This window comes from Agrilus planipennis, unplaced genomic scaffold, assembly GCF_000699045.2.
Source record: "Agrilus planipennis isolate EAB-ADULT unplaced genomic scaffold, Apla_2.0 scaffold199, whole genome shotgun sequence".
Lineage (NCBI taxonomy): Eukaryota > Metazoa > Arthropoda > Insecta > Coleoptera > Buprestidae > Agrilus > Agrilus planipennis.
This window is the reverse complement of record NW_020439011.1, coordinates 508,615-525,074: the sequence shown is the minus strand read 5'-3', so window position 1 is coordinate 525,074 and position 16,460 is coordinate 508,615. Positions and strand designations below refer to the sequence as shown.

The 16,460-nt window shown below is 34.9% G+C and overlaps 1 protein-coding gene across 5 annotated transcripts in view; it reads left to right on the top strand.

Annotated features, from left to right (window-relative positions):
- Positions 1-16,460, top strand: part of LOC108741299 (neurotrimin-like) — a 78,881-nt gene that overhangs the window by 29,680 nt on the left and 32,741 nt on the right. For all 5 annotated transcript variants that reach the window (XM_025976176.1, XM_025976172.1, XM_025976174.1 and 2 more), the window contains exon 3: positions 8,072-8,279. In XM_025976176.1, coding sequence (XP_025831961.1) covers positions 8,072-8,279 — 208 coding nt within the window. The remainder of the gene's footprint in view (positions 1-8,071; positions 8,280-16,460) is intronic.

Below are 16,460 nucleotides of genomic sequence, written 5' to 3'. Positions count from 1 at the left end.
TGAAAGATTATCTGTGGAATATTACTGCCTCAGCATTTGCCTAAGTGATCCAAGGAAACCACAGAAAAACTTGGACCAAGGCAGACGGACCCGGAATCGAACCGGCGTCCTCCCGAATGCTAAGCAATGGTCTAAACCTCTAGGCCATGCCGCTCGGTCCAAAACAAAAACAACCTGCATCCTTAACTATTTGCGAACAGTAATCTAATCTAGGTCTACCTCTACCCCTCCTAACTCCCGTTTCTGTTTCTACGATAATATGTCTCTGCCCAGACCTTCATGCCTGAGAATTATTGACTTCCATAGAGTCCTCTGTTCTCTTATTCTTTCTAATACCTCTTCATTTCTAACCTTCTCTATCTATAATCTATCTGTAACACCACATTTCGAACGCTTCTAACCTTTTCTTTTCCGCCGCGCCCACTGTCCATGTTTCGCACCCGTAGAGCGCCGCGCTCTAAACATACGCCTTTAACAACCTTTTTCGAATTTCTAAATTAACCGTTCGCGAGCAGAGAAGTGACTTCTTTTCATTGAAGGCGATTCGATCCTGCGCTATCCTCTGCTTTATATCCGTCCTGATTTGTCTTACTTCCGAGATACCTAAAATCAGTTTTTTTCTTATCCGGACATTATTATCCTAATTTGCAGGAAATATGTACATCAGTAATGAGAAAGATATAATGTATAGGTATACATAATGTTCGTATATAGGGCGGATGATTGCAATGATTAGCTTTTGCCCTAAGATGTTGTGGTTGCCGTGAAAAATTTAGCAGACGTCTGGTGACACGTTATGATAGCGGAGCGATTCCTTATTGTTTTGGAAAATATTTCGTACGCAGCGCTCGCGTCCGCCGGGTGTTTATAATGTGGTTGGTTGTTTCGTAGGAAAAACGGCTAAGCTCAGTTCTACGTTTACTACGAAATGTTTATTAGTTATTCTGCATGCGTTACATCTAACAAATCATGCAAAACCTTGCTTTAAAGCAATTAAGAACCGACATAAATCTGAATATACCACAACTACGTACGTATGTTAAATGGTATCTCGTTTTTATTAAATAACTTCAAACACATCGATCCGCCACCCATATCGTCCGGGCTACATCACCTAACATTTTATTGAGGAATGTACAGATGCTGACGATGTTTTAAAAATTGAAAATAATGTTTAGGTTATCAGTACTGTTTATTTCAATTTACGTATGGTATGCTGAACGATCATGTAAAACTAATTTTTCTATCCCTCGGGAACGGTACTGTTTTTTTTTGATAAATGGTACCCTATGTCCTTTTCTGTAGCCCTGCGAATGTGTGTACAAAATTGCATGATGATTGGTTGGGTAGTTAAGGCGTAAAATCGTTACAAACAAACACATTCGTATTTATACCTAATATTACATAGGGCTGTGGCCTGATTAACTGCTATAATCAAATTGTAAGTTATTTCTAATCAAAATTATGATATTAACCGATTTTGTACATTTGAGGGTTACAGACCCTTGTGTATTGGTTGATATATATATTTAAACATTGCGAAATTGGAAATTACCTTTCTGTTTGCTTATTTTTCTTCAATCAGCACTGATGGAATTAGTACAAAAGAAACTTCGGTGGGTCCCTCGGCACCCAGTTAATTTACTTTCTCCAAATATTTGAGTCGAAAAGTAAAATAAAGGTATTAAAAATTTACGGAATTGCTAAACCCTAACATGCTTCTAGTCTTGAGATAAATTACAAACTACTCTAGAAGTACGTACTTATAATAAATATAAAATCGTCAAAGACCTTATTGATAATCTGGTACCTACTTATACTCAACTTGTTATAATTCAGTGGAGGTATTAAAGAAAGAAAAAATTATTGGAATTCTCCGAGGGAAAATGAAATATTCTCTTTATATTTCGCCACGTTTCTGAATGAATTTTGCAGATGCAATCAATTTTTATTTTTAGCGTCAGTCATAATTCGATGGCATCTGCTCCTTACACTATTACTCCTGCATGATGTATGCACTGTATTTATTTATATCACATAACGTACGAATATGACTGCATAAAACAAACGAGATGTTCGTACAGAAAAAGAAAAGTCGTGCAGTTTCTTTTTTTTTTTTTCTTTTATCTAAGAGCAAATTTTAAACATTTTCAAAAACATTCCTCTCTCAAAAAAAAAAGTGCGAATAAAGAATTTGATTTGTAAATTTTACTCGGTATTAAACGTGAAGCAAAGGATCAAGCTCGGTCCTGGTCAATATTGAATGAAATTTCGGACTAAATCTAATAACATTCTATGTAAATGAAAAAAAAAAAGCTGCTACAAGAAATTGCAATAAAGAAACCGATGTAGCAAATGATATATTTCGCTTCCTGGCCGGTAGTATGGGTAAAATTTATACATATTCAAGCGATTTTCACAGGATTAAGAATTATAAATTTTCAATTAGTTGCAGTAGCTACTTTTCAGTGAAACGTATTTCCGAGCTTTAAATTTAAGTTTGGAAAGGATTCCTATAGCTTATAAAATGTAATAACTGAAGGCAACCGATCTGAAAAAAAAAATGAATAAAAAGTAAAGAAGTGCATCCTTACTTAATTGCTAATTAAAAGCAATTAAAATTGAAGCTGGTTAAAACAACAACCAGAACAAAATAAAATAAAAATGAAACATTGAAATTGATTTAAATTGAAATCAGTATTTTATTTGAAGTTGAACGAAAGAAATACCGCATAGTTTAAGAAGAAAATTAAATGAAGAATGCAATTTGAAGATGTGGCTATCTTTCTGTGAGTTCTTTGTGAAAATACGTATATATCATATATCATTTTCGTGAAAGCTACGAGTCCCTTCAAGGACAATCCATGGACTGCTTCATCAAATTGCTATTCGGCCGTCGCGTCATGTTCAGATACTCCTGCGGGAGTAGTCTTCATTACAGAAGCAATAAGTATTCTAAAATTTTCATAGGATTTTCAAGGAAATCGAACAAGTATATATTGCACAGATATATAGGTACATCTGAATTTCCTCATAAATTTTAAAGTGAGCTTTAGTAGAGAGAAATAAGTATAAATAAAACTTTTGACTCCAAAAGGATTGAACAGGCAAACACTATAAACAAAAGCGCAATACGTACAGAATGCAGACTAGCTTTTAGGATAATGTACTTAAAATTATTCACAAACTTGTGGGTACGAAATTATTTTACAGAAAAATATATTACATAAAATATTAAAACTCCTACTTTATTGTTCCCATTATACACAGTAGGTATCTTTTAAAATCTTCATACTGGAACCGGAAAGTTAGTTGTGACTTACGTACGTTCACCCTACTTGATGACTACATTTAAACGTTGTAACTTACAATTCTTAATAGTAGCTTATATGTACCTAGATTATACCTTACGTTTATGATATCTATTACGTGAACTATTTAAATTATTGTAATATTGTGATCCTCATAATTATTAATTTTTCTCCCTGTATATTACGACTTAATAAACGATCTATCCGATGCCAATATAAACTTGGAAAATAATGTAATTTTGACTGAGTTTCCGCACCGTCCAAAAGGGAAGCACATATCTGCCCTTGTGATCTACGATAGGTAAAAGGGATCTACAACGATATATATGTGGGCGATGTTGTTAAGAAGCAAAAGTGAAATGCTTTCTAGGGGTTTTAACTTCGAACTGAAGTGAGGATTGAGCATTTGGACAATTAGTTATTGAAATTTGTAATCGCGGGGTGCACTTCAGCTACGGCGATAGATAATGCCGTCGTATTTGTCGTCGTCGCGGCGTTAGTTGGTCGACGTGCGCGGGTTAAGCGGGGAAATTTACTACCTTGTTTACCACTTATCCACGTTTACACACTCAGTCCGGACACATGGGAAACCTTTGTTTTTCCTGGCGAAGCGCCCGCTACTATCACCGCCGCCACTGCTGTGCCGCCGACAGACGCCGGTGGCGACACCGTCACTACCACCACCCTCACCGCTACTGCCACCTAATCAAACTGCTAACTGTACAGGGTGTACCGCATATCACCCAAGAAACATTAAAATCGTTTATTTTTTATATTCCCCAAGAGGTTTTTTTGACGAAGAAACAAAAAAAAATTATTTTTCGCAAAAAAGGATTCATGCATATTGACAAGTACTTATTTAAATAAATTTTGCAGGTGGCCTTTATTTGTAACAAAAATTGAATTATATTCATCATCATAAGGTCTTCAGTCGTATAAGACTCCACTCTTTCCTATCCTGGGCTAATCTTCGCATTTTCCTACAACTAGAACATCCTTAACTATTTATGAACGGTAATCTAATTATTTATTAATAATCCATTTTTTTTTTAATTTTTGCATTCTTTAGTTATTAATACATAACGTACTTAAATTTTGTGATAGGATTCAAAAGTCGAATCCATTTAACGTTGTCCTTATCTCTAGCAACATGCATTTTATATTTATGCAAATTGTTTAGGGCTTTCGTAATATGCCCTGTGTGATATACGTATATGTATTTTGTAATCATGTACCCTTTAGGATACTTTGTTTGTTAATGTATTATCGATTCTGTTTGTGTTACTAGGTATAGATTGGATTCTGACAGACACAAATACGATTTTACGTCATCACGGATCTGATAAAATCATCATTTCTGTTCATCTGACTATAGACGTTTCTGTCTCGAATTGGAATGGAATTTGGGATCGCTTATATAGAAAAAAAAGTGGTTGTGTCTTACCATCCAAACGTTTTAAGACGTTAATTTTATAAAAATACGGTTTTCTTTTTTTTTTGTAATTTTTCTTATAATGTGCAAAGGTCATTTTAACCCGTAAAAAAAATTGTCAAATTGTATGCATCAAATTCTCAAAAAATAATTAGTACAATAATAAATACAAATAAAAACGTTAAGTATGCAACAGATGTGAATTATGCTTCTAAGATTTGATAAGATTTAATCAATGTACAGGTAGAAAAGGAAACGAAAGCCCCTGTCAAGATGATTAATATCTATCTAAAGGATGCATAATTCCTGATTTTTAGAAATTACATTCTCCAAAGCACCTTCTTCAGACATCTACTTTTCTAAATGAATAAAGAGACTTCTAGGGAATTGAATTTCCTTTAGCAGAGTAAGCATTAGGGCTATTAACATTAGGCAAATCTTTTTACAGTCAGCCTTAAAAAGGTATTTTCATTTACTTGGTTTCCAATAATACCTTCTGAAACTCGAAATACATTTTAGTAGGAAATGTAAACCGAATGCATCATTATATTACCGTATAACCGTATCAGTTGCATATTATGACTTCAAAGGAAATTAATTGTAGGTAGAGAGAAAATTTCGAAAATTAAGACTAAATGACAATAGAAAAAATTAAACAGACGGAACTATATAGCAACTGTGATCACGTTAATAATATCGTTTTATAGACGGCAGTGAATTTTATACAATGATGTAAATGTTAAGAATCAAACTCTTGGAAAGGGTAGCAGGTAGATAGCAAAAGAAACATCGATATAAGGGAAGAGCTGCGAACCTTCGGGATGAAGGTCTTAATTGGACAAAATAGAAAAAGATGGAACGAGCACTTAGGTAGAATGCCCATCGACAAAATATCTGAAAAGATTATGAGCTACAAATCCCAGAGAAAAACGATAACAGGGTGTAAAATACGTATATAACAGGCAGATGCAACGTCTTCTAAAATAAATTGAAAATATTTCCATTTCGAAACGTATAAATTTCCAAAAAGAATCTTTAATTGAATTTCAACTGGTGAAGTTATGCTATCTTAATATTAAACTATTACTTGATAATGAAATGAAATGATTTTAGATACGTACAGTTACACCAAGACCAATTTTATTAGATTGTGGTTCAGTACTGGGTTCGTTTTCGGTTCGATCTAACGTAATTACACAAACTTCTATTCTACCGAGCAGTATCTGATGTTTCGAAGTATTCAAGTACAGAAGTTAATTCGAAAAACTTCTTAACGTAGCTTTTATGCATCAGAAAGTTAGAAAGTTACCTCTTTTTATATAAACTTCAATTAGTCTCAGACTACAGCTTGTCTCATTATGATTAAATTTTAAAAAATTAAGTATTGACCTAAATACACATAGATTAATTAAAAACCAGGTGTAATCGTACGTGTGTTACGGATTTTGGTTATACAATATACTATACAAGTAACAATTATTTTCAGGATAGTTATACATATTGATTGGTGAAAATAACACACCATTGTACGTTTATACCTATAATTTAGGTTTAATATTATTCATATAAAGGTAATTTCAACCTTGAAAGGCATTTTCTTTAGGTACATTATTGGTAATTTGGTAACAGCAGTTAAAAACCTTTCATTCGTAATATCAACATTTTCACTAATGTTTTCGAAATTACTTACTTGTTATTTCTTTTAATCCTAACTATTTCAGTTTATTTGTTTGGTTGCTACCATTTCATGCCTTAACTACTTAACCGATTGTCCTGAAATTTTGTCCACACATTTTCAAGGATACAAAAGAGGACATAGAGTACTTTTCATCCAGAAAAAACAAACACTGTTCCCGAGGGATAGAAAAAAAATTAGTTTTATGAAGTCGTCAATGATCTTTGACATGTATTTACGACATCAAAAGCGAACGAACCTGACCTTTTGTCTTGGGACGCCCTGTATAATATTCCATCACAGTTTCTTAAAATTGACACCGCGTTATGTAATAACAGCGAAAGTGTTAAGTTCTACTCCACCTTAACAGATGTTGCTATAAATTATACAGCAATTCTAATTTAAACCTTTGAAAAGTTTTGTAGAACAAGGTAATTACAGCGTTAGATAATTAAAGGAAGACCCACAGTTGTTTCTCAAAATGTTTTCAGTTGCCTTTGCATCCACCGGCTTGGAGAAAAAATAGTATAAACAGGTATTGTGTTTCTTTCAAACAGAAAACAAATTTGAATAATTAATAGATTATGCTTCTAATTATTGTAGTTCTAACACAAAGAAATACAAATAAATTACGTTAATGCTACACAGAGTGTTGTTGATTCAAAATATTGACATAAAAATGCTCAAGGGAAGTTTTAGAAGCAAAATCCGGTGTGTATGATGGATGAGATAGGCAATGGACTGATATTTATTTGACGTTTTCACCCACAATACTTAATATATTAAAATTAGATAGTTATATTTGCATTTTTTGGTTGTATTGAATGATAAACTCCACAAATTGATCTTCCGCAGAAGTTATGGTGTAAAATTTTTACAAATTGCACAAATTCCCTGCAACATGTAGTGGCTATTTCATGTTGTATATAAAATGTAATCCTAAGATTTTATGGCCTTTATTATGAGACGTTTAATACGCTATTAGGTTCTAAATAGTCGCTTCTCTGCTCAGGTCCAACTTTTATTGAAGATGTTGCTATTTTAACGAACGTTTTATCTAAAATCTTGTAACGCGGTTGTACCTACCTACCCATTGATCAATAAATAAAATAAAGATGATTATTATACTACATTTACTTTCTCTAGCGATTTGCCCCTTCCAATGTCTGGCAAAATCGTAGGTAGGGAAAAAAATGCTTATTATACTCATTAAACATACTTTTTCATACAGTACCTGCCAAAGGTTTTGTTCAATCATGATAGTAGTGCGAGTCGAAAACAAGCGTTAAAGCCTTTAATATGTCTTCAATTTTCAGTAGTAATTGGTACCAATAACAGCACATTTGAGCAATGCAATTTTAGTGGATAAAATGGTCAATTTTTCCGTGCAGTACTGTACGGATTGTACGCTCCTCACCGGTTAAGAGTTTGGCCGAGAGTTGTCTCCTTTCTTTTCTGGCCTAGTGCTGTTCTTTTCTACTTTGCGCCGGTCAAACTAAAAGTCACATCGCTAGAGAAACTAAACGAAGTATACCGTATGTAGAATCCTCAGCAAAAGGGCCTAAGCTTTCTAAACAAGGGGATGAATTTCTGCAACGATACAACGATTCTAATATTAGTTTCTCTAATGGAAAATCATTTCTTCTGTTGCAGGTTGCTTGGATGCATTTTGAGCAGTCGGCGATTTTGACGGTGCACAACCATGTGATAACTAGGAACCCTAGGATAAGTGTAACACATGATAAACATCGAACATGGTTCTTGCACATAAACAATGTTGAAGAGGCTGACAAGGGACGATATATGTGCCAAATAAACACGGTTACTGCTAAAACACAATTTGGTTATCTGCGAGTAGTTGGTAAGTTTTTTTTATTTACATTTTTATTTTTACTAATTTTATATTAAATGATATAAACAAGAATTGCAGCATTCGTAGCATTTGAAAGCTAATTTAACTAATTATTTGCATTGATAGAACTGCTGTTTAATTATTTATTTATTTCTCCGTGATATTTAAATGCACTTTATAATGCTTTCTCCATGGCATGCAAATTAAACCAACATGTACGTGCAATAAGGGTCGACCAATTATGTGATCCTTCTGTTGCCTAACTAATTTTAGTTTAAAATGTGGTAGAAGTGATGCTTATTTCTAACCGTTGTTGTCGTGATAGCAAATTTAATGAGTTTTGAACAACCGTTTTATAATTAAGACTCGCAACTTGTATGAATTATTGTTCATCTGCTACGTTATTAAAGAATCTAGAAAGTGCAAAGCCTGTGGTGCGTTGTTTGTAATCAACCCCGATTTAATTCAACTTGTTTCTAATACTGTTGCCCACGCACCATTCCGGTATTATTGTTTTCTCTAAATGCAAAAGCGGAACCTTCACAAGGTTATTTACGTGTACATTTGTCAGAATTGCTTTTCATAGAAACGATTAAAAGTGCGCTAACTTTTCAAATATGAAATAATAATCAACCCTATACTGACCCTCACATTTTCCTTTTATAAATACGTGTTCAAAAGCATTTATCAAACATTCTACCAAACTTTCGAGAAAATAACATTAATTACATTTACCTACGCGAAATAAATGATCATCATCATATGGTCGTCAGTCCTAAGACTGGTTGGACACGCACCTCTACTCTTTTCTATCCTGAGCTAATCTTCGCTAAAACTAGAACATCCCACATCTGTAAATATTTGTTCTTTATCTAATCTAGATCTTGCTCTGCTCTTCTTAGCTCCTGTTTCTGCTTCTAACATGTTTCTAACTATAATAATCTTCTCTATCCACGGTATCCTCATCATTCGCCTGTAACACCACATTTTCAACGCCTCTAACCTTTTCTTTTCTATCACGTTTCGCAACTGTACAGAGTCGTGCACATATTTTTCGAATTTCTAAATTAATCATTCGTGAGCATAGAAATGACTTATTGTTCTTAAGAGTGACTTTATCCTGCGCTATCCTATTAGCAACTTGAGTGAAACAAATAAAAATATGATCAAAAATGTGACAAGAACATCATCCCATTTGATCTCCTAACTTCGATAGAGAAATGTAACATTATTCGAAATTATGGATACCCTTTCTCACTTTCGTTCCCCTGTATCTTTGTCATTGTGTGCTCTGGTGGTGCTGATGGCGTTAGAAATCGAGTTTAGTGATCTGTACCATCGCATGCCTAATTGAAACATTCGGCATATTCAAGCGATTTCTGTCATTCGTGAGAATTTCATTAATTGTAAGATTTGTGATTAATCATCAGAATGCCGTCCAAACGGTACTTACATTAACTATTTTAGCAATCTGAGCGAAAATGTAAAAAAAAACAATCTGGTACATTAACGCTCTCAACTACAATTTTGCTTATGCATTTATTCTTGACCGTAAACATCGGGGATTGTAGTATTAGAGGCAATGGGGGTACTATTGATTGTTTCAGACCTAATTAACGCAACTGACAGACACACTTTCTTAAAACGTCCAGAAGATTCTTTGTTTTTTTTTCAAAGATGTGCCTTCGCATTTTAAAAGTTCATTAAGACGGAACGGTTTATTCGGTATGTTGAAATCGGTGCTGTAACGATACCAATGTAACGTCGAAAGTAAAAATAATTTAATTTAGCATAATCATCAGCGGGTGTACACGACTACGCATTAATGCAAGGTTTAAACGAAGCTCTGATCAAGAGATAGACCACACAACCCCAAACAGTTCACATGGTATTGTTAAGAGTTAAGTTGAAAAGCTGTTTGAACAGCACGTATGTTCTTGTCTTCTAAAATCGTGTCGTTCATGGTGATGCCGTGGTACCTTGACTTCAAGTTGCTAATCCAAAAGTTTCGAAAGAGGAAAGTGACGAGCAATTTATTCATTGTCATCTGCACCGATAAAATAACGCTCCTGTTTATCTAAAACATTTTAGACAATATTTGCAAATATAAAGAGATATATATCTTTGAATCCGGAGTTTATACAAAGCTGCCAAAAAATAGCGAAATTGTTTATACAAATACAGTAGAATCCGCTTGTAATGACATCGAAAGGAAATGACAAACACGTCATACTAAGCGGGCGTCGTACAAAAGAGTCTTAGAATATAAACAACTTTCTATTTTGGTTAGTTATTTAGTTTAATAGAGAGAAACCACGAATTGTATTTACAATATACATAAAAGAAAAATGAGCAAAAATGTTATTATCAATCATTTGGGTCACTATAGCCGCATATGATTTCTTGAGAATCAGTCATAATAAACGATTTGTCATTTTAAAAGGATGTGAATGATAATGTGAAAACCAAACTTAACACTACAATTACTTCATATTAAGCGGTTGGTTAATATAGGCGGAGACATAATAAACGAATTCCACTGTACGTTCATTCTAAAATTTTTCAGAAAGAAAAATCTCACAACGAGTGCACTGTTGTACGTATTTTGGTGATGAGGTTCTGCAGGGCCTTTTGAAATTATAATTTTTAAAATACGTACAAGAAAATTGGTCATTTTGAATATAGAATAATAACCTATATAATTTATTAGATGTCGATTTGTGACGAATACATAGAGATAGGTAATGAAATAAACGAGGCAGTGAGATAAAAAGAAGATTTTTGTGAATTCCGTCGAAAAGAAAAAAGAAACCGGGGGTGAAAAGTGAGCAGGGCAGAGAGAGAGTCGAGCAGAGCAGATTGAATATAATGCAATTTCTACTTTCTTAGGAAGTCCGGCAGCCGATCGACGATCAGCACGGTCTCTCTGGGGAATTGACAATTTGTCCGTGATTCACATCGACAAGAAGGTTAACCAAAAACTTCTAAACGCTTCAGACACGACTGTCACAAATTTCACTGATGAAATAAAATACTTCTACCAGAAATACCCGCAGAGACCGACGAACGTCCCTGTGCCCACAGATATATCTTATCCAATTTGAATTTTCGGAATATTTCTACGAGAACGGAAAATGCAATTTCAACAACGAATGCCTATTATACCATTAAAAGCGGCGCGTTCAAGTTTTCCCTGATGAAACGAAACGTCAGCTCGAAATCACAAAATGATCATTAGCAATACAAACAAAATGCTACAACTTCATTAGACGTACAACAAAAAATATTTGCATTAATAAACAATGCAATTCCTGCTCAGTATTGTCAACGTAAAAGAAGGGGAATTATTGAATTCCATGGACTGGGGAGCCTAACGTTTTCGATCATAATGTGAATGTTCGCAAGTTTCGATTCAATTCAAAGTAATTGACCAGGTAATGGCTAGACGATAGGTTTAGCCTCGCTCCAATTCGACAAATACATAGTTTGCAGTATTAGTTTGCAAGTTCAGTAATTGTTTGGAATACTCTGTAATCAGCGCAGTTTCGGGATTAACATTCCATATTCTGTATTAGTGCAATTTTCTCATACAGATATTTATAAACAAATGTACCAATCAATTCTTTAAATTAAAATTAAACTACGGAAACAACGCAAAAAGTTGAAAGCGCCANCGAAACAACATCATTCATTCGCCTCAGAGCATTATCGTTCTTCTTGGGTTAATTATTTAATTTAGCTTGGAAACATATTAGTGATTGGGATTTTAATAAGACGTTGAAGATAGTGCAATTTTAAATGGCACTAATGGAAATATTGGTAAAGGTCTAGATGATGCCCCACCCCCGAATGGGGGGGATCGAAAGAGGAGGTCTCCCCCACCACTGTACCATGAAAAGTTTGTGGCGGTCTCACCCCCATTTCTAGGCATGTAAATATTCATATAGTCATTCTTAAACAATATTCAAAGGTAAAACTAATGAAAAATACATAAAAATATTGAGAGTTATTTAAAACATTATTTAAATATCTTTATCAATACGGTGGGGTGGGTTAGGTTAGGTTAGGTTATCGGGTTTCGTTCAAGTGACCACTCCCTTTCGATACCCCACCTGCACCCGCTTGAAAATAATTTTTTTATTGAACTTTATTTGAATTACAGTGTATGAAAATTGTCAAAATAATTAACTTTCAACTCCCATAACTTTTTATGGGGGTTAGACCGCCGCAAATTTTTTATGGGGTTTTACTCAGATGACCCCCTACCACCACCCCTTTAGGAGGTGGGGGCCATCATCTAACCCCCATAACTTTTTATAGGAGACCGCCACGAACTTTTTATGGTACAGTGGTGGGGGAGACCTCCTCTTTCGGTCCCACCCACCCCCACCCCCTTTGGGACCATCATATAGACCTTTAACCAAATGTCTTTATAATCATCGATAACAAAATCGATAAAACCCGATGAATTGGGAAAAATGCCTCACATTCCATTCACACAAGAGGTTCTACTCAATATAGCGTACAGTTATTATTATTAAGTATCTGTAGTTAGTACAGATTCAGATAAGTAATAAACAAGAAAAGATAACGTTGATTTATGTCGAACGTCGCGAGAAAGATAAGAACATATTGCGATCGAAGTTGAACTGGTTGTTCCGATATAAACTAAATCTACTTATTTCTCTGGTGACGGAAACTCCACGCTCTAAATATCCTTCGTGGCAAAAGTTTATCGTGGGCATCTTGACAACAGATGACAAGTTAACTAGAGCATCACGAAGAAGCTATTGCAGGAAAAATAACAATGAGACAATGACATATTATAAGTCTACAAAGGCCGCCGTCTCTAAACTTACATTATTCAAGCGTACGACAAGTAGCTCAGTTTTCATATTCTTAAACTTGCATGACTACTCTTACATGTAAAGTGTATCGTCAAGGGGACACTTTATACCTTTAAGATGAATAACAAAAGTCACTCGATAGACCATAAAGAAATCCTTTAACGCCGATATATCTTTATGTAAGACACACCACCTCTACTAGATGGCATTATCCTTACACTTTTTGGTTCTTCAAAATCACCATTCTTGAAGACATTGATGCAGTGCATGTCTCAATCGTACAATAATTATTAATAGAGAACTTAATGAATGGAGATAATCATTATCATAAGGTCGTTAGTCCTAAGACTGGTTGGACCCGCATCTCCACTCTTTTCTACCCTGAGCTAATCTTCACATTTCCCTAAAACTAGAACAATCCACATATTTAAATATTTGCGAACAGTAGTCTAATCTAACTCTACCTCTAGTCCCCTTAACTTCTGTTTCTGCTTCTAACATGTCTCTAAGTCGCTCTAGATGTCCTACTAACCTATCACGCCTATTTCTTATTGATTTCCATAGAGTCCTCTGTTCACCTACACTTTCTAATCCTTCATTTCTAACGTTCCCTATCCACGGTATCCACATCACTTGCCTGTAACACCACATTTCGAACGTTTCTAATACATTCTTTTCCGCCGCGCCTACTGTCAATGTTTCGCACCCGTACAACGCCGACATTTCTCATTTGGACACAAGCCTATTTCCAATTATTTATCGAATCAGCAAAAGTGGTGGTGTAACTATCAAAGAAAGAAACCATTAAAAGTTATTGGCAAGGATATCTGGAAGGATGTACACCTAACATGTTAAAGGATGTCTTGTTAATGTTAAGGTAGAATGGCAAGGACAATGATCAGTGTAAATTCAATAGCGAAGTAGGTGTTTAAACGCGGACGAAGTCAGTTGGGCAAGTAGCAGTTCGAGTTGGCCAAATACTGAATGCAACGCTTCCATGTTCTTTAAGTTTGTGTTGATTGGCTGACCGGAAGAAGTTGAAACAGGCGAAGTCCCTCACAATTTTGCGACGCATTAAAGGTCCTCTTGATTGCGGCCGTATTTCTTGCGATAGGTAGGGGTCGGGTCTCGGGGTTTGGGGGATGAGAACACGAGCGACGCTTTCATTACGGACCCGCCACGACGGTTAAATGTAAGCTATTGTCGAAGCTGAAATTCCAATTGAGTCTTTGACCATTTCCTAATAACAGGTAATTCATTCGACTCCATCAATTTATGCCCTGTCGTCCCTTTATTACGATAGAAAATCGACGATAAATACTGTGTCTCCACATACCTATCTACACTATTTGCTTTATTGTTATTACTTTACAACCGTCCACAAAAAAAGTTGTTAAAATACCCACCACCCTTCCATCCTTTCAAAGGATTACCGAATTACAAATACAAAGTTCATGTAACAACAACATACGCACCTTCATGGACCTTTTTGCCTAACGAAAGGAACATTTTTGCGATTTCATCTAAAGATAAACGCAATTTGGAATTTTAAGGAATATTTCACGTATTAATATACAAAAATTACCATATACGACCAACATCTAAAGTGAATACACGAACAGCATCGACATATCGATTTTTAAGGTCAACAGACATTCGTTTCCATAACTGAAAGTTTCGTTTGTTCACGGTAAACGGTGGTCCCGCTTACGCTGTTCATACAATACAGGGTTTCCTTGCATTGATATATAGGGGATGCAAAAGTAGAGCTAGTATTAATGTAAAAATAGGAGGCGATAAACTGGAAGAAGTCAGTGACTGTCGATTTTACGAAGTCAGAAAACTCACGATGGAAAACGCGCAGGATAAAGTCGCTTTCAACAAAAAGAAATAGCTTGGATAGAAAGAGGTATTAGAAGGAGTAGGAGAATCGATAACGTTATGCATAAAAATATTTCCCAGTCGGTATACGCTAAAAACGACTGAAGGTATGTAAGCTCTTATTTTCACGTGGCTTAGCGTTGTTGTACATGACGACAAGAGGCTAAATTTCAAATTTTACTGTACACTTAAGGATTATTATCCTTGCATTGAGTAAAGATAGAATGCAGCAGCGATTATGATAGCAAAAGGTTAAAGTATTACGTTGTATATCTTTACATATGTGCGTCGGATTGTTGGTTTTTGAAACGAGTAAACAGTTAAAAGTATGGTAGACGAAATATTCTCTTCAAGTTCTGGCAACCGGCACGGCAGTTTTTGTTGTCTAAAATTAGCAGTAAGTTTGCTTGATTTCGATAGGAGTGCGGTAACGGTAATCATCAACAATCAGGCTTGACCAATATACGTGGTCTGAAATAAATTGGGGAACTGATCAAATGCACTTTAAAATTCTCATTAGAAAACCCCTTACGCGACATGTACTAGACAGACAATAATGATTTCGGATCGTTAATAAAAATTTTAAACGACAACGTCAAAGTTACGTCTAATATTGAACTTTTATGAAGTCATTTTGACTTAGTTTTATGGGCTGCAAAATGCGTTGGGTACACTCACTCTTTTTTTTTTTTTGTTTTATAGCAGCCATTACGCTATTTAGGTAGGTAGGTATCTAACAATGCCTCAATAAAATTCAGTCAATTGTAATCATTATATAGATATCAAAATATAATGGTTGTCTTTGTGACGCGGTAAGTATCCGCAGTAAAACAGTGTTTCAACTGACAATGAGAAGTGCATTTCGTCCATTGCACAAAAAAGATAACTGCTATATCCTGGCGGGTTGCAGATGAACTTTGACCTCAAGCCTTGAGCTATGCATTATTATTCGCAACAGCAACACCACTGTTCGAACGTTGCAAACTTTTTTAACTACCAGAATTCATTACGAATTTTCTGCTGATACTAGCAAGATATTTCTAAGTTTCATTTCACTTGAGGTGAAAACGTTTCTCACATACTAAAAACGTATTGAACGGCAAAGTCTTCTTTCTTATCTTGTTCTCTTGTATTTTATCGTTACAACTGTCTCGTATTGGGTTTTTGTGTAATTTTAAATCATAACAGAAGAAAAGGCGTTATCCAAGGGAACAATCATAACTAACTAATCCAGCAATTTTCTTCGGATTTCCCAACGAAATTTATGCGTTGTGGTTTAAACTTAATTATTTGTAAGTATAATACTGGACAATAGTGTTTATCGTTAAAAATTAATTTCAAAAAAAGCTTAATAGTTACTTTTAAAAACTATAAAATAGTTTACTACCTGCCCCAGTAGCACACGACATTGGCCCAATATTTATTCTATATTGGTACAATATTGTATATGGGCCCAATATTG